Source organism: Bos javanicus, chromosome X, assembly GCF_032452875.1.
Source record: "Bos javanicus breed banteng chromosome X, ARS-OSU_banteng_1.0, whole genome shotgun sequence".
Taxonomy (NCBI): domain Eukaryota; kingdom Metazoa; phylum Chordata; class Mammalia; order Artiodactyla; family Bovidae; genus Bos; species Bos javanicus.
Genome location: NC_083897.1, coordinates 52,026,559 through 52,042,968, shown reverse-complemented (window position 1 = coordinate 52,042,968; position 16,410 = coordinate 52,026,559). Strand labels below are relative to the sequence as shown.

Below are 16,410 nucleotides of genomic sequence, written 5' to 3'. Positions count from 1 at the left end.
AGCTGAAACTCCTATACTTGGCCACCTGATGCGAAGAACTGACTTCTTGGAAAAGACCCTGATGCTGGGAAAGATTGAAGGCAGGAGGAGAAGGGGACAACAGAGGATGAGATGGTTGGATGGCATCACCGACTCAATGAACATGAATTTGAGCAAGCTCGGGGAATTGGTGATGGACAGGGAAGCCTGGCATACTGCAGTCCACAGGGTTGCAAAGAGTCAGATACAGCTGAGCGACTGAACTGAACTGAACTGAAAGAATCTTCACTGATTTTTTGACTGATGCCACAGACTTACATATCGTGAATATCTTTTCATGCCAATAATATAAAAGTACATCGCAGTTTTTAATAATAGTTGTATCATATTTTACTGTGTGGACATACTCTTGCATAATATTTTATATGTGGACATACCTGTTGTTTAGTCAATCCCATGGTGTTAGCCATTTAAGTTGGTTCTATTTTTTTCTTAGAAACATTGGTCAACTGCATATAATTGATATTCCTCTGCATACAATTATTTATTTCTCTAAGGAAAAAAAAATCCTACAAGTACAGTGCTCCGCTGAAAGGCAGGTACGTCTTTAGAGCTTCTTATATAGATTACCAAATTGCCATCTAGATAAGTTGTACCAATATATATGCCAACCTGTCCATTTTCTATGTGCTCCCCCTCCCAGGAGTCCCTATCTCTATTTCTGCCACAGCCTACCATACACTTGCTCCAAAATGAAGATTTCATGAGAGGTGTCAGGAAAGCAGGCTGGGTTTGGAAAAATCTCTGAGACTTCTCCCATTTTCTTCTTTCATAGCTTCATTGGGCCAGGGAGTAGAGGAAGGAAGATCTTCCTGCTCTTAAGTGAACTCAGGGGTGGGGGTGGAGTTCCCATAAAGGCCTCAACCACTTCCTCTCTTCTAAAAGAAGATGGACCTAAACCTCTAACTTGAGAGGAGTGGGAAAATCACTCTTTGCACAAAGAGTCATTCTTTTTGTCACACTTCTCTTTCACATCATTATAAATGGTTAACTCAAACAAACAAACCAAAGAAAGAAAGAAAGAAATGGTAACTCATTCTGACATTACTTGGTTGCCAGAATTGCCCAAGGAAGAGGGCTTTCTTTGTCAGACCCCACAAAAGATCATACAATCCTTTCTCTCTGTCAACCTAGAGACAAGACAGCAGATTTTGGTAATTTTTTGAAAAGCACCTCTTATCGTTTCCTAACATTTCCAATAGTCACCACCCTATTTCACTCTTCATCATCTTATGCTTGGTTTGTCATACATGCATGCATGCTGAGTCACTTCAGTAGTGTTCAACTCTGTGCAACCCTATGGACCATAGCCTGCCAGGTTCCTCTGTCCATTGGATGCTCCAGGCAAGAATACTGGAGCGGGTTGCCATGCCCTCTTCCAGGGGATCTTCCTAACTCACGGATCAAACCTGCATCTCTTATGTCTCCTGCATTGGCAGGCAGGTTCTTTACCATTAGCACCACCTGGGAAGCCCCCTGGTTTATCATAACTTCTTAACAAATGTCTCCACACCTAATGCCATCCCCGCTCCAGCCCATTTTACACATTGCCCCATTACCTTTTCTTTTGCCAAAAATGTCCAGTAACTCCCAGAAAACGACAGGATCATATTTCAATATTCCAGCTTGCAGTTCAGGATCTTCCCCAAACTTTTCACACCCTATATTTCCACCTGAGTCTCTCATCACTTCTCTTCCCACAGTTTCCATTCCAGGCAAACTGGTTAACTTCCTGTCACTAGACAAATTTGCATGTCTTTCTTCAAGTCCTTTCCCCTCCTGGAATGCCCTTCTATGTTTTCTCATGCTGCCCTTCGGGGCCCACCTTAAGTGTGCCCTTCTTTCTTGAAGCTTCCTAGCAACCTCTGCTTTGTTTAAACAGATAGCATATATTTGACAATAAGCATATGCCCAAGTACTGTTAGTAATCTTTTTGTATTTGTGTACCTCACCTCTCCAGCTAGATTTTTTTTATAATTGAGTCCATTAAAGAAAAATGTTTGTTTTATACATGAGTAAGTTTGGATAAAAAATGCATTTAGTTCATCTAAGTAGTGTTTGGCATAACTTAAAAAAAATTTGATACCCCTAATGCTAATTTTGGAGAAGGCAATGGCAACCCACTCCAGTACTCTTGCCTGGAAAATCCCATGGACGGAGGAGCCTGGTGGGCTGCAGTCCATGGGGCCGCTAAGAGTCGGACACGACTGAGCGACTTCACTCTCACTTTTCACTTTCCTGCATTGGAGAAGGAAATGGCAACCCACTCCAGTGTTCTTGCCTGGAGAATCCCAGGGACGGGAGAGCCTCATGGGCTGATGTCTATAGGGTCACACAGAGTCGGACACGACTGAAGTGACTTAGCAGTAGCAATGCTAATTTAAGAGATGTTTTAAACATCCGAAAGAAATTATGAAAAATTCCAGCTAGATTTTATATTCAAGCAAGAAATCCATTCTTTTAATCGATTGAAACATACGATTTTATTAATGATACACAAATGAAGTCTTTGGTGAATAAATTCAAGTCAAAACAGATGATAGAAGTATAGGCTATTCATGATGGACAGGTTCACTATCAATTCACACAGAGGAATCAGTAAAAATATTTCTATTCAAGCAGCACGATTAAAGTCACAAATGTGTTTTCAGGACAAGAGGACTATTTATTTGGTATTCATAAAATGGTTCAGCTTAAAACTGGAGATAGTCGCAGATAACATCACTCTGATTGGTACATTATTCAAAACTGGCAGCTGAAAGGATCCCTTTACTATATGAGGGTGAAAAAGCAGTAACTTTCAATTTTCATTGCTCCCAGACTGCAAAACCAGACATTTCTTCAAGTTTTCAAGAGCACATAGACAATCAGAATTTGTCCACTAGTTTTATAACTTTCACTTTCACCAAGAGGTCATGGTGATCTGCTAAGGCTCGAATTTTCTTAACGCACACTCCAGATGCAGTACATAAGTAAAAAAGGGAGCCTTTATTGAATTCTCTGTAGTTGAATACTTCTGCCCTGAGATTGTCATAGATGATCTCAAATAGAGTCAGGGCATTAATAAGAATTTCTGATTCCACATAAGAATTGTAGAGGGAACTAAATGATGATGGCACTTGGGTACTGAGTAGTTTTTTTAACATATCTGGATTTTCAGCAAAATTCGAAAGTATTTTCAAAATCTCAACCTTGATTTTTCCACCTCCCTGAGATAACAAACGGAAAAAGTTTGCAATAGAATTGACAAGCAGGTGCTGGTAGTCATTAGTAATAGTCATGTTTGTTAAAAATTTTAATCCAACTACCTGTACTGCTGAGTTCAGGTTAGAGGCCATGATGTCATCCATCACTTTATTCATGTATACCTGAAGCCGGCCCTGATTTTCATAATTCTCACTCAGGTTATTCATGGCCATTAAGGCTTTTTCCTTAATGTGAGGGTCGGTTTTGTTGATCATGTTGGCAATAATTGGGAGGCCTCCCAACTTGCGAATTGTGTCTTGGTTGCATGAATAATTGGCATTATTGCTCAGAGTGAGCAAAGCTACCTGTTGGATGAAAGGATCATCCGACTTCTGAAGCAAAGCAAGGACTTTCCTGAGATCTCGGACACCCAGAATCTCATCAATTTCGTAAGGAAAGGGGCGCTTCTGCATGGGAACAGGTCTCTTCCCTTTCCCTTTCTGCTGGGTCTCAGGCTCAGAGTCTGATTCCGATTCTGTGTCTGTCCATCCAGACTCTCCTTCCTCAGAATCAGGAACCTCTGCCAGGAAAGCCTGGCCCCCATTAGCAGACGCTGCTGCGGCTGCTGCAGCCCCATCTCCAGGCCGGAAGCCCAGCCCCAGTTCATCTACTTCAACCTTATTTTTTTTGCCTTTGCCCTTGCCTCCAGTCCGGGACCTGGTTACACCCTTAGCTCCACCTTTGGGTACAGCTCCAGTAGCTGACCCGGCCTTAGGTATAGCCCCAGTATGAGCCCCGGGGGTTGCTTTCTTAGTGGCTGCCGCTGTTCTAGAGGACCCTGAAGGCCCAGGAGCCTCTGCAGTCCCAGAAGGCGCTGCTACCCCTACAGTCGCTGCTGCCCCAGTAGGCATTGCTGGTATGGAAGCCTCCACTGGCTCTGTAGGTTGTGATGCCTCAGTAGGAACTGGCACCACATGAGGCACCACTGGCGCCCTGGGAGCCTCCGCTGCACCAGGGGCTTCTGCTAATTTAGGAGCCCCAACCATTGCGGGAGCCTTCGCAGCTGAGGGAGCCTTTGCCTCCCAGAGAGGTGGTGCCACTGCAAAAGCCACTGTGGCTACTGATTCAGCTTTAAGCCCCACCCAAGCCCCTTCCGTCTCCTGGCCCTTATTTCCTGCCCCACTCTGGGTCTCGGCACTGGATGCAGCTGGGACCACTGCTTCAACTCCAGCAGTGTCCAGAGCAGAGGATTCATCCTGAGCCCTTTCCTCTGCCCCAGTGCGGACTGGGGTTGGAGGACTGAATCCTGGCCCAAGGTCAATTGTGAATCCAGCCCTTAGTCCAGCTCTAGCCCTGGCTCCAGTCTCGGCCACAGCCCTGGTCTTGGGTTTAGCCAGTCTCTTCTTCATCATATGGTTTCTTCCCCTGGCATATTTGTAGACACAGTACCAGGCACTGGCCCCGATGACTATCCCAGCAGCTACGCAGCCAGCATCCCGAACACGGCTCATGATGCAGCTGGAGTTAATTCTCTGATCCAGACGTGCCCAAGTGGGGTGCGTGCACGTCCAAGTGAGGCGCTTCAGCTCAGGCTCAAAATTCTGCTGAGGCTGCAAGCAAAGCAGGACCTAGGGGTGAAGGATAAAAATGAGGCTTAGGGCTGGCACACTTCACGCCTAACCAGGCCTACTTACAGAAGAGTCTGGGGACATAATGCTTGGTGGGTGGGCTAGTACCCAGATATAGGTGTCCAGGCCTCTGTGTGCTGCTTCAGGTCCCTGGTTGTCCAACGTTTTCTACATCTTTATCCCTAGCCCACCCTGCCCAGTATCAACACACCTAATTTCCCAGCACCTAAATGGGGGATGAGAGGCCAAATAGACTTCAGGAAAGTTGGTAGAGAGCCAGAAGGAACCCTAGATTCTTCTCTGATTCCCTCACCCACACCCCAAAGATTCCTAGGTGACCCCATACACTTACCAATCTGCTGGGAGAGCAGGAGCAATTTGCACTTTTCCACCAGGCTAACAGTTGTGCAGGGCCCAAAAGGCAGAGAAACCTGTGGAAAGATCCCAGAAAGGGGGTTTGGGGCACCTTTGTAAAAGGATTCTCTTCTTCTCTTGATATGAACCCCTGTGAGTAAGTTTCTCCCTCCCAGGGCTCCTCTTTCCTACCATATCTCTTCCTCCTCAAACCCTGATTTAAGAAAGCAAATGCCACACCCCTTTGGCTTCACCTAAAAGGACATGTCCAGGGCAAGTGTTTTTTGTAAAGAGGGAGAAGATGAGGGAAGAGAAACCTCTGGCCCCAATTTCTGCTCTGGTTTCTGCCACATCCATACAAGGGGTTCCCAGACAGTTCCCAGCCCCCCTCACACTGATCTCCAATGATTCAGGGCTGTTTCTCTTTCCTTCAGTTCAGTTACAGCTTCATCCTAAAGACAGACTGAAAAGCAGAAATACAGACAGCAAAACGTTGGAGACTGAGAGCCCGGAGGATGGAACTGACTCAAGACAGGAGTCCCCAGTTGCTTTTTAGCATTCACAAACCAGAATGACAAAGGGCATCCACCTCTCAATTCCCTCAACTCTTCTCATCCCTCCCCGCAACCCTAAAACCCGCCCCCGCGCAGACTCCCCAGGCACTCAACCCCTCCTTCCCTTCGCCCCGCCCCCGTCCGCCATTTCTCCCAGACGGCCACACCCCTTCTCCTGCACCGAAACAGGAGGGGGCGGGGCGAGGGTGCTGCGGGGGCTGGTTGGGTCGCTGGATTAGGGGTTATGGCCAAACAATCTAGCGTCTCCCTCGTATGACCACCCGTCCTTCACGCTCCAGCCTCCAGGCCTGGCATCAGCCAGCAACCGGGCCCCAGTGTTTGCCCTTTCGGTTTGAGGGTCGTGATTCTCCACAGTTTCTCTGCTCTGGGCTCCGCCTCCCACCCCCCATCGCAAACCCCCGTTAACCGCCATTTCTCCCGCCAGCGTACCCAAACTCCTTTCTCAGGACTGAAAAAACAGAGGTGAAGGGCTGTATGGGCCAGTGATGTCTGGAAAGCAGCCTAGGACTTAGCACGGCGGTTTCTCTCAGGGTCTTCCTTCCTGTAAAGCCCAGAGCCAACCCGCCATCTCCCCTACAAATGCTGTCACACCCATTTCCTAGCACCCCAAAGGACTGGGGGCCGGCCGGGGAAGAGGGTGTGGGGGCAGTGGTCGAAGGAGGTATCTGAAAAGTGAGAGTGGGAGTGAATAAGCCGGCTTGTTTACTAATTGCGTGCCCCTCGGATCACCCTTTCCCCAACCTCCCCACTGGCCTTATATGCGCTGCCACGTTTATTTCTCTTCCCTCCTCCTCTCAAAACTGGATGGGATGTGGGGTGCGGGGCCTGAGTGTCAGAAACAAAACCAGAAAAACACTGGCTGATAGAGGAAGTGAGCGATTCTCTGCAAGTATGTCTGCGTCTTTATGTCCCCCCCTCCCCCGCTCCCCGCCGCCCACCAAAATGAGCTGCGACTAAGCGCGGGGTTCTGGAGAGTCGGCCAGGGGCGGGCGAGGTGGAGATACCCGCGGCCTCAGACTCCCGCATCTCTGTGCTACCCCCTATTCAGGGGTGCCGGGTCATGGCCACCCTCACACCCACCTGCCCGGATCTGGGGGGATTTTCTCCTCCTCCTCCGCGCCTGGGTTAAACGCACGGCAGTGCACAGCGCAACAGAGTTGGTACCCAGAGGAGAACGGAGGACGGCGGTCAGAGCTTTAAGTATCTTTGCTAACGTCAGCTCCTGGTCACGTGAGGGTTGCATCGCCAGTGAGCTTGGGGCCCCAATTTCCACTCCCACCAAGAGCAAGAGCCCCCTCCTTTACCCCCACTAGCACCTCACCCTACCCCATCAGGTCCTGTCACTCTTTTTCTTTTTTCTTTTGGTCTTTATAGTCCAGAAGCCACAAGTAGCCTGTTCTCCCTGTGTTAGAATTTTGCCTTTCTCTGGTTACCGGAGAGGGAATGGAATCTTCTTGGAGAGCTATTGACAATTTTTTATTTTTTTGTCGGGGAATTCTCTCATCCTTTCTTGAGCAGCTAAACATCCTTTCTTGAGCAGCTAAACACTCTCCCCTCGCTCCGCCCCCAGTCCCCCATGCACTACTGCCCACAGTCGGACCCCTGCTCCAGTATAGGTAAGCGGCAGAGTGTCAGAAAGGAGACAGGGAATGGTAGTGCGGTCTTTACTTCTGTAATACTTCTCTGTTTTTTTTTTTTTTTTAAGTCGTTACCACCCTTTATTATTATAGTAAGAAAATATAAGAAAACAAGAGTTCAGTGTGAGAAGCAGCAGCAACAACAAAAAAAGAGTAGACATGTTCTAGAAAAAAAGATCTCCCACTAATATTGAAAGGCACCATTAATTTTGGTTAATATTTACCACATAGAAAATTCTATTGGCTGCATAGAAAATAGTTTTCAAAGCATGGTAAGGTATTTGCATATCTAAAAATGGAATTTTTCTCAACAAGTGTGTTTCCATACCATCTGTAAATTAATCTATGGAGAGATGTTCAGTTGTCTGATCTTATTTATTTTGGACAAATAATATCCTACTTTTTCTCCTTCTGGGACAGCTTTTAAGTTGGATAAATAAATGATCCTGTCTTGTTCTGTTAGAGAAGCACATTTATTTCATGGTCCCAAACTGTTGCTGCCTGCTGTGTGAACCTCTTGCAATTTGATGGCTGCAGCCATGACAGTTTTGATCACCTGTCCCTGGATCAGGTTCCAGTTTTGTGATTCAGCTCTGCGCAAAAAGAATAGCTCTTGTATGAAGAAAATGATGGATATGAGGGATGCAGATATGGTCAAATCCTTCCAGTCCTGTCAAGAGGGGAGGGAGGAAGGCACTTGCCCTCCTACCTCTCCTATATTCCAGCGCCTCTCATCCTCTGGCCCCTGACTCTGTTGCTCATCTCAAAAGCCAACAGTATATATGGACAGGTGAGTAGGGTGGTAAATATAATATTTACTCAGATGACCAACTTGAGTAAGTGCCTTTGGCTTCCTCCCTCCCTCCCTCACAGCGGTAACTTAGGGATTCACAGAAAGCATTGCTGTTCCCACCTACCCCTGCAGCAGAGGGTTTCCATGAAGGTTGCTGGGGAAAGCACCCAGGCCTGCCTGCCCTGCTCTGCCCTGATTCATGGTGGCCCAGTTAACCTTGTTCCTTATGCTGTCTGCTGCTACCACCTGACCTGAGAGGTGCAGCCTGCTTGCCTCTCACCTCTGGCCACCTTACCTCGGGGCATCCAGGGGATCTCCCTGACCCAGGGATTGAATCCACAGTCTCTTATGTCTCCTGCATTGGCAGCCGGGTTCTTTACCACTAACGCCACCTGGGAAGCCCCAGTGTATGCATAAATTAGTGTTTACAAATACTCAAAACAATAAGGAAATGTATAGCATTCAGGAATGAGCTCCATGATCTCTTTTCCATTGTTAGTTGCTGCTAAAGATTTCCAGCTTTCTTTTTATGCACATATTAGTAAGTGCATTTGTGGTTACTAATCAACTTCTGAATTGAACAAGAATAAACAATAAGCATTTGGAATTTGTATTGTAATTGCAATAAATCTGCAGATTAATTTGAGGAATATTAGCATCTTAACATTGAGACTTCCCCTCCAGGAAAATATGTCTCCATTTTGCTCAGATCTATTTTTGTTTGTTAATCAAATATTGTAAGTTTCTTCAGCTAAGTAATTCCTATTAATAGATTTTTCCTAGGTATTAGAAATTTATGTTGCAGAAATGCTATTCCTTTCTCCAATTATAATTTCTTAAAGGTGATTTTCTGCTTAAGGAAAATGTTCTATTATATAGTTATTTTGTATCTGCCAGTTTCTGTGTTCTGTATGATTGATTCCAATGGTTTTCTGGTGATGCTTTTGGTTTTTCCAGGTATGTATACATAACCATCTTCAAATTATTTTTTTTACATTTCTTCCTTTCTAATACGTATAACTTTTCCCTTTTTCTTTGCTGCATGTGTTATAAGGACCAGAACTATGTTGAGTAATGGTGGTACTTGAGAACCTTCTGATCTTGTTCTTGAAGAATATGGGAATACCTCTTGTGTTTCATCTTTTAGTGTAACTTTTGCTGTTTCTGATACATTTTATCTGTTTTTCAAGGTTATTTTTACTTGTGTTTATCAGTACTTCACAAAAAGTAGTAGAAGGAAATAATATCAGTGAGTAGAGGTTACCTCACAAGTTCTGTGGTCTTGGTAGCCCACAAAGATGGAGGAATCTGCTAGGTCAGAATAGCCTCTGATATAGTTTTCATCAGACTAAGACTATTTTATGTGCTCAGTTGCTCAGTCACTCTTTGTGACCCCATGCAATGTAGCCCACCAGGCTCCTCTGTCCATGCAATTTTCCAGGCAAGAATACTGGAGTGGGTTGCCACTTTCTACTCCAGGGGATCTTCCCTACCCAAGGACTGAACCCGCATCTCTTGTGTCTCCTACATTGGCAGGTGGATTCTTGACCACTAGCACCACCTGGGAAGCCCATTTTCTTTTCATTAATTTAATTTAACTTAATCTAATTTAACCAATAATAATTCATTAAATTATAAATATATAATTCTTTACTACATAAGCCAAGTTTCCACTATTCCTTTATATATATATATATATATATATATATATATATATATAAAAATTTAGGACTGCCTGAATCAGTTTATCAAATGGTTTAATTGTATGTTTTTTTTTCTTCTTCAGCTTGCTGTTGCAATGAAAGATGTAGATGAACCAGTCTCCCTGTCACTCTAGTCTCCCTGTAGTTTATTCTCACTACCTCCCCCAAATTCAAACTCCCAACCCACCTTCCCTGGTTTAGAGTAAATGCAGATGTCTTCACTACAACTGACAAGGGCCTATTCTCTTAACCTTATTACCTTTCTGCTTCATCTTTTACTGCTCTCTCTCACTCAGTGATTCCAGCCTCATTGATGTTCCTGGAACATACTGGGCTTGTTACTTCCACAGAGGCTTTGCATCTGCTTGTCCTCATGCCTGGCATATTCTTCCCCCAGATGTTACCACACTTAGATCCTTCACTGACTTCAGGTCTGTACTCAAAGGTCACCTTTCTAGTGATGCCATCTCTGGTCACTCTGAAAAGTTATCTGAAAGTTTAACCTGTCTCAACTTTTCATATCTCCTTTTCCTGCTTTTAATTTTTTTTTTTTTAGTATGTATCACTGATAGTATATTATATATATATATATAGTTTATTTGCTTTTTTATTGTCTCTCTCATTACAATGTAAGGGCCACATGATTTAGAGATTTAGCTCTGTTTTATTCACCCTTGTAACCACAGAATGTAAAACAATGCATGGTATGTAGGAGGTCTCAGTAAATATGTTGAATAAATGAATACATAAAGGAATGGCTTTCCAACATTTCACTTGCAGTGACTCTCTGTGCAGTCCAGAAATAAAGCCAGTTGGTTATGCTATATTAGCAGATTTGTAAACTCTCAAGTAAATAATTAGCTAAATCAGGGTCTTATCATGTGACTAGATGTAGAAGATATTAAGAGAGCTTTGAGTGGCACATATGGAACTCATTATAGTGAGAATGATTGTTTATGAGACATGCCTTTACAAAAAAATAATCTTTTTCTTCGCATGTGAAAGTAGTTTTATCATTATTTTGCCACAATAAAATTTGCATTATAAAAAAAGAAACAGAATAGTGCTAACAAGAAAATAACAAAATCCATTCCTACTCTCTGCTTCCTTTCCTGCCACCCCTTCCCCCATGCCTATTTCCAGGTATTTTCAGGACTGCAGAGGTGAACATTAGTGATTCCAAAGAAAAAGGGTGGAGGGAGCAGGGAAAAGGACAGGACCATTCCCCAGAGAAGCAGTAGAATTGGCCAGCAGCCCAGGAGAAAATATTGCCTCTTCTAATAATCAAAGACAACACGTTTGTTGGATGTGCAATGACTAAAAAGAGGGACAGCGTCCTGTGTGGTGCTGGGGGGACAGGAGAAGGGGGCTGGAAGGGGGCGGGTCACCCTCTGCTTGGCTAATAATAGGAGGGGAAATTTGGGACCCTGAACTCACCCGTGACGTAGCTTCACGTGACTAGGAGCCTGTGTACTGAAGTCGGTCCAGATAGCGGTTCTTACTCAGGTAACCGACTCCCGATTTCGTTGGAGGTGGTGTGACTGTGGTCAGGGAAGGACAAGAGGAAACCCGTCCTGATTCCCGCCGCTCACGGTGAGGGTGGGTATTGATTGGAGACTCTTGAAATGAGGGTGGAGGGTAGATTTTCGAGTTTGGAGGGGCTTCTCAGTCTCCCCGACCATCCCCCCCCCCCCACCCCGTCAGAGTCACACGAACCCAGCTCCTTTTTGTGTTCTGCCTTGTAAAAGACAGCTGAAAATGTTGGCGTGGGGGACTCCCGCGGGCAGAGGGGAAGGGAGGAGGAGGCTGTCGGGGAGTGGAGCCATGGGGGGGTGCGGTGTGAGGTGAGAGACAGGCCTGACTACCTGGACTGACAGGAAAAGTTCCGGGTTTGAGCCCACATTTAGCTGTTGGTGCGTTCACTGTATTCATTGCAGCACTGAGTCCCCATTGTCTCCTATCTGTTTCTGTCTGGTTCTCGTTTTGGTCTGTCCCTGTCTGCTGGTCCATCTATCAGTGGGTTGATGATGCAAAAGAAAAAGCCTCTTAACGCCTCATTTTCTTCTTCCCTCTCCGCCCCCAACACCCCTGCCCCCTAGATCCAGCTAGATTGCGGTTTCAGACTCCTGCGTCCAGGCGGCTCTCGACAGCCTACGAGAGTCCCCTGAGAGCTTCATTCGGCTGCAGCATGGGCCGTGCTCAGAATTTGGGCTTGATGGCAACAGGCCTGGTGGTCGGGGCTGGCTCCTGGTACTACATATACCGACTGACGTTGGGAGAGCAGAATAAGAAGAGACCTGCTGATTCGAAAGACATTAATCCTGCCTACAAAAAGTTTAGAAAATACAGAAAACTGTAAGGAAGAAAATAAAAATAAGTCACCAATAATTGCTATTCCTTGTCTTTCTGTCTGTGTAAGAATGTGGATGTGTGTGTTTAACATTATTGAAACTATACTGTGTATGATATCCTGGAATTATTTTTTTTCAGGTTACTTTGTAGGGTATGCCTTTCATCAGTTAATGAATATGCTTCATAAACAGTCTTTTAACAGATTGTTTCATAATAACATCATAATCTTCTCCCTTTGCTGGCCTTTCAGATAGGAAAGAAATATTAGATATCTTAATTTTCTACAAAATAACCGTGGAGGATCAGTGATAAAGTATCCGCCTGCCAATGCAGGAGACGGAGAAGACTCAGGTTCGATCCCTGGGTTGGTAAGATCCCCTGGAGGAGAAAATGGTAACCCACTACAGTATTCTTGCTTGGAAAATTCCATGGACAGAGGAGCCTGGAGGGCTACAAGTTCGTGAGGTCACAAAGCATGGAATGTGACTGAGCGGCTGAGCATGCACACACACATAGAGAAAGTCTACATAGACTTTCGCAGGGATGTCTTTCCATACTAGTTATAGCTGTGATATCCATCATTCTTGTTTCCAGAAGGACCAATTAGGTAGCTTTGGTGCCATGCTTGGCATAGAGGGCATAGGAATTTGGTGAGACTGACAGCCTTGGGTAGGAGTATCATTAAGGCCAGCAGCTTTAATTTCCTCCTCTTTTCTTTGGGCTGTCAGGAAGCAGGCTAGTGGTCTCATCTATTCAAGGGACTCTGAGATCTCTCCCGTTTTCCACTGAGTGGGAGAAGGGATTTCTTTTTAGTATGAGGGAAATCCTTCACTCCCTGAGCTTCATTTTTCACAATGAATTTGGGGTTTGGAGGAAATAATATCTGGGAAATCCTGCCACAAACTTTCTCTGAGGCAAGGAAGTAACAGAATTGGCTGGACTGAGAAAGGGAGAGCAGGGAACACAGACAGCCATGGAAATGAAACAAATTAAAAGCTTAAGTGAGGTTCTCTAGAAGCAGAGCCTGACATGGGGCTTCTTCTGAAAGTGGTTTATTGACAGAGTGTTCTCAGATGAAACATGTATGGAGATGAGGGGCGCAGGACAGGGGAAGAAACTAGGCATAACTGTTCAGCTGAAATGTAGCTTCAGCTTGAGTCCAGGGCAGCTCTGGGATGTGAAGAGCATCACAGAACTGATCCATCTTGAGACAAAGGAGCCAAGTTTCTATCCACCAACTGAAAGCCTTTTATCCATCCACCAATGGGTGAGTTGGTATGAGAGGAAAGGGGTTTTAGCTTCCAAGATATCCTCTGACAAGGGCGTGGCTATGAATTTTTAGCAACCAATGCTCATAGCAACTGAGTGGGGTGGCTGTAACTAGCCCAGGAAGTGGAATCTGGGCAGGGCATCAATAGTGCCTTCTTCCCCAGTGGCTCAGATGGTAAAGAACCTACCTGCAATGCAGGAGACCCGAGTTCGATCCCTGGGTCGGGAAGATCCTCTGGAGGAGGAAATGGCAACTCACTCCAATATTCTTGCCTGGGAAATCCTGTGAACAGGGGAGCCTGGTAGGCTACAGTCCATGGGGTCCAAAGAGTCATTGGACATGACTTAACGACTAAACCACCACCACCACCACCAACAACAACCCCCTCAACTATAACTAGCCAGTCTGCATTCTTGGAATGAAAACGTGTTTCCTATCCATGTGAACTTCCCATCAGGAAGCCTTAACTTCAGCATTACTAGCTGCAGAGTTATTTCATGGGTGCGGTCTATCAGGAAATGCCCAGCTTCTCCATAAACAAAACAAAAAGAGGAGAGTGCTGCTTCTTCTCCAGTCTCCTAGTAGTTGTCTCAGAAACATTTTCTCTCAGAGGCTAATTTTCTCTCTACAGCCTAAGTAAGAATCAGCTCTCCTCCTTCAATATATGGATTTTGGAGGGCTAATGTGTAGCACGCAGTTTAGCACCTTGCAAAAATATGTTCTGCCTATGAGATTGGAGGCTAGTACAAAGGTTGAGAGATGTTTAGATACAGATGTATGGCTCTAGTCCAATTAGAACAGGCCTTGGCAAGTGTTAAATTGACTGCCATACAACTCTCTTCCAAATTCTTGAAACTAGTGGAGAAGGTGCTAGAGGAAGGGCAGGTGTTATTCACTTAGACCCAAGCAGAGGCGGGAGGATGTAAAGGCAAAGAGACCTTGTTAGCCTGACAAATGGGCTGCCCATTAATTTAATATTTATGTGGTGGCCCTGGGCTCTTGGAGATAGAAGGGTCCTTGGAGGAATTTAAAATTTGAGCCCTCATCTTGCTAATGTGAAAAAGAAGCCTCCTCATTTTTTTTCATGGTTCCCTTACATTTCAAATGTCAAAATTTGGGAGCCAGAGTATCAGAAAGGCAGGCCTATTTACACAGTCTGATAAGATATACATTGTTCCAAATTGCAAACCCATTTCAGGTTTGAAAATTCTAGCGCCTCTGCTGTATGCCAGAGGAACAGAATTCTTTATCAAAACTGGAGTTGTTGAGCATCTCATCATGGCTGTCCTATCTGAGGCTTGCCACATCTCTGAAGCACTCTTGGGGCAGGGCACAGGTATCTCCTTGTTCAGGAGTCCCTCATTTCTTCACATTCACTAACCCTTCCCCAGAACAGGTGAATGTTCTTGACTAGGGGGAAATTCCTATCTCTTCAAATCATCAGTTATCTTGCTCAACTTAACAGATGAGATCAAGAGAGAATAAGTTAACCAAGACCCTACAGGTACTGATAGGTCAATGGATAAGTTCTTTCTCATTTTAAAAACATATATCTTATTAAAATAGTTAGATATTAAGAAATTTTATTATAATTTAATTTACTTCCTTCTCCTATTCCTAACCAGTTTCACTTATAATTAAAAGTTATATCTTTTAATGTTGTGAGATAATTAAATATTACAACACATTATAGGATATTATGTAAGAATCTGTTAAAAATGTCTCCATGACAAAGATTTCCAAGTCCCAGCTAATGGCCTATTTTTATACAGTGTGTGTATTTCTCTTATAACCATGTTTTCGTAATTCAAATCAGATATAAGGTCTTTGATTAATTAGGAAAACCAAATTTACATTATATAAAGAGTGGCTGGTATTAATGCCATCAAAATCAAGAGCCACTATCACTTATATTTTTTAAAGAACATACCAACTTTAAATACTGTTTATCCTACCAGTGGGTGATAAAAGTGATACAAATTGATAAGACTGTGTAAGAAGGTTTGTTCTAATGATAGAGATGTCGGTGATAAGGAAAAGAAAAGCCGTTCAGTTCAGTTCAGTTCAGTTCAGTCGCTCAGTCGTGTCCGACTCTCTGCGACCCCATGAATTGCAGCACGCCAGGCCTCCCTGTCCATCACCAACTCCTGGAGTTCACTCAGACTGACATCCGTTTAGTCGGTGATGCCATCCAGCCATCTCATCCTCTGCCATCCCTTTCTCCTCCTGCCCCCAATCTCTCCCAGCATCAGAGTCTTTTCCAGTGAGTCAACTCTTTGAATGAGGTGGCCAAAGTACTGGAGTTTCAGCTGTAGCTGTTGGTGATAAGGAAAAGAAAAGCTGTTACTCCTGAACAAATGTTCCATGTAATCAAACCCTGAATTTGTCATCAGGAAGCCTATTTTATACCTATACACTTAAAGCTCCAATAAAACCTTTATTATTGAAATTCCTGCAGCAAACATAAATTTGCTATTGCAAGTCTCAACTGTTCCAGACTTAATTCCATTTCCCCCACTGAAGCGAATGTTTTTAGAAGGGAATTTTGAAACTGTGGATTCCTTTGAAATGCAAATACATATACATAGAAAAGCAGGCTGTACTTACCAGTCTTGTGAACTGTTTGGTAATCATGACAGTCCTGACTACTAAATGGAGAATAGTATTTCTATTATCTCTATCTAGGGCCACCAGGGATCTGCAATTCAGAAAAACGTTTTACCTATTGTAGTTATTTTAAACAGTGAATATAGAACTGGTTTACTGGTTGACCATCTAATCAAAATGTCATCAAGAGAGATGCTGGAACTCCAACCTAATCAGCTGGAATATAAGAAGTTCTTGTGTCATGTGTTGTAGTAGATGAGATGGCA

The 16,410-nt window shown here is 44.4% G+C and overlaps 1 protein-coding gene and 1 long non-coding RNA gene across 4 annotated transcripts; one reads left to right on the top strand and one right to left on the bottom strand.

Moving 5' to 3' along the window:
- Positions 1-2,494: 2,494 nt before the first annotated feature.
- Positions 2,495-7,010, bottom strand: ARMCX2 (armadillo repeat containing X-linked 2). Of its 2 annotated transcripts, XM_061409181.1 has the most exons (4): positions 6,863-7,010; positions 6,212-6,447; positions 5,206-5,284; positions 2,495-4,853 (listed from the first exon to the last, which is right to left on the bottom strand). In XM_061409181.1, exon 4 carries the CDS (start codon positions 4,734-4,736, stop codon positions 2,907-2,909), a length of 1,830 nt encoding a protein of 609 aa, XP_061265165.1. In that variant the 5' UTR covers positions 4,737-4,853; positions 5,206-5,284; positions 6,212-6,447; positions 6,863-7,010; the 3' UTR covers positions 2,495-2,906. The 2 variants fall into 2 exon arrangements, with proteins under 2 accessions (XP_061265165.1, XP_061265164.1); XM_061409180.1 differs by lacking the exon at positions 6,212-6,447.
- Positions 7,011-10,744: 3,734 nt separating this feature from the next.
- On the top strand, positions 10,745-12,303 carry LOC133242387 (uncharacterized). Of its 2 annotated transcripts, none has more exons than XR_009734854.1 (2): positions 10,745-11,508; positions 12,015-12,303. It is a non-coding gene; the product is annotated as an uncharacterized LOC133242387 (long non-coding RNA). The 2 variants fall into 2 exon arrangements; XR_009734855.1 differs by having other exon boundaries at positions 10,745-11,514.
- Positions 12,304-16,410: the final 4,107 nt, after the last annotated feature.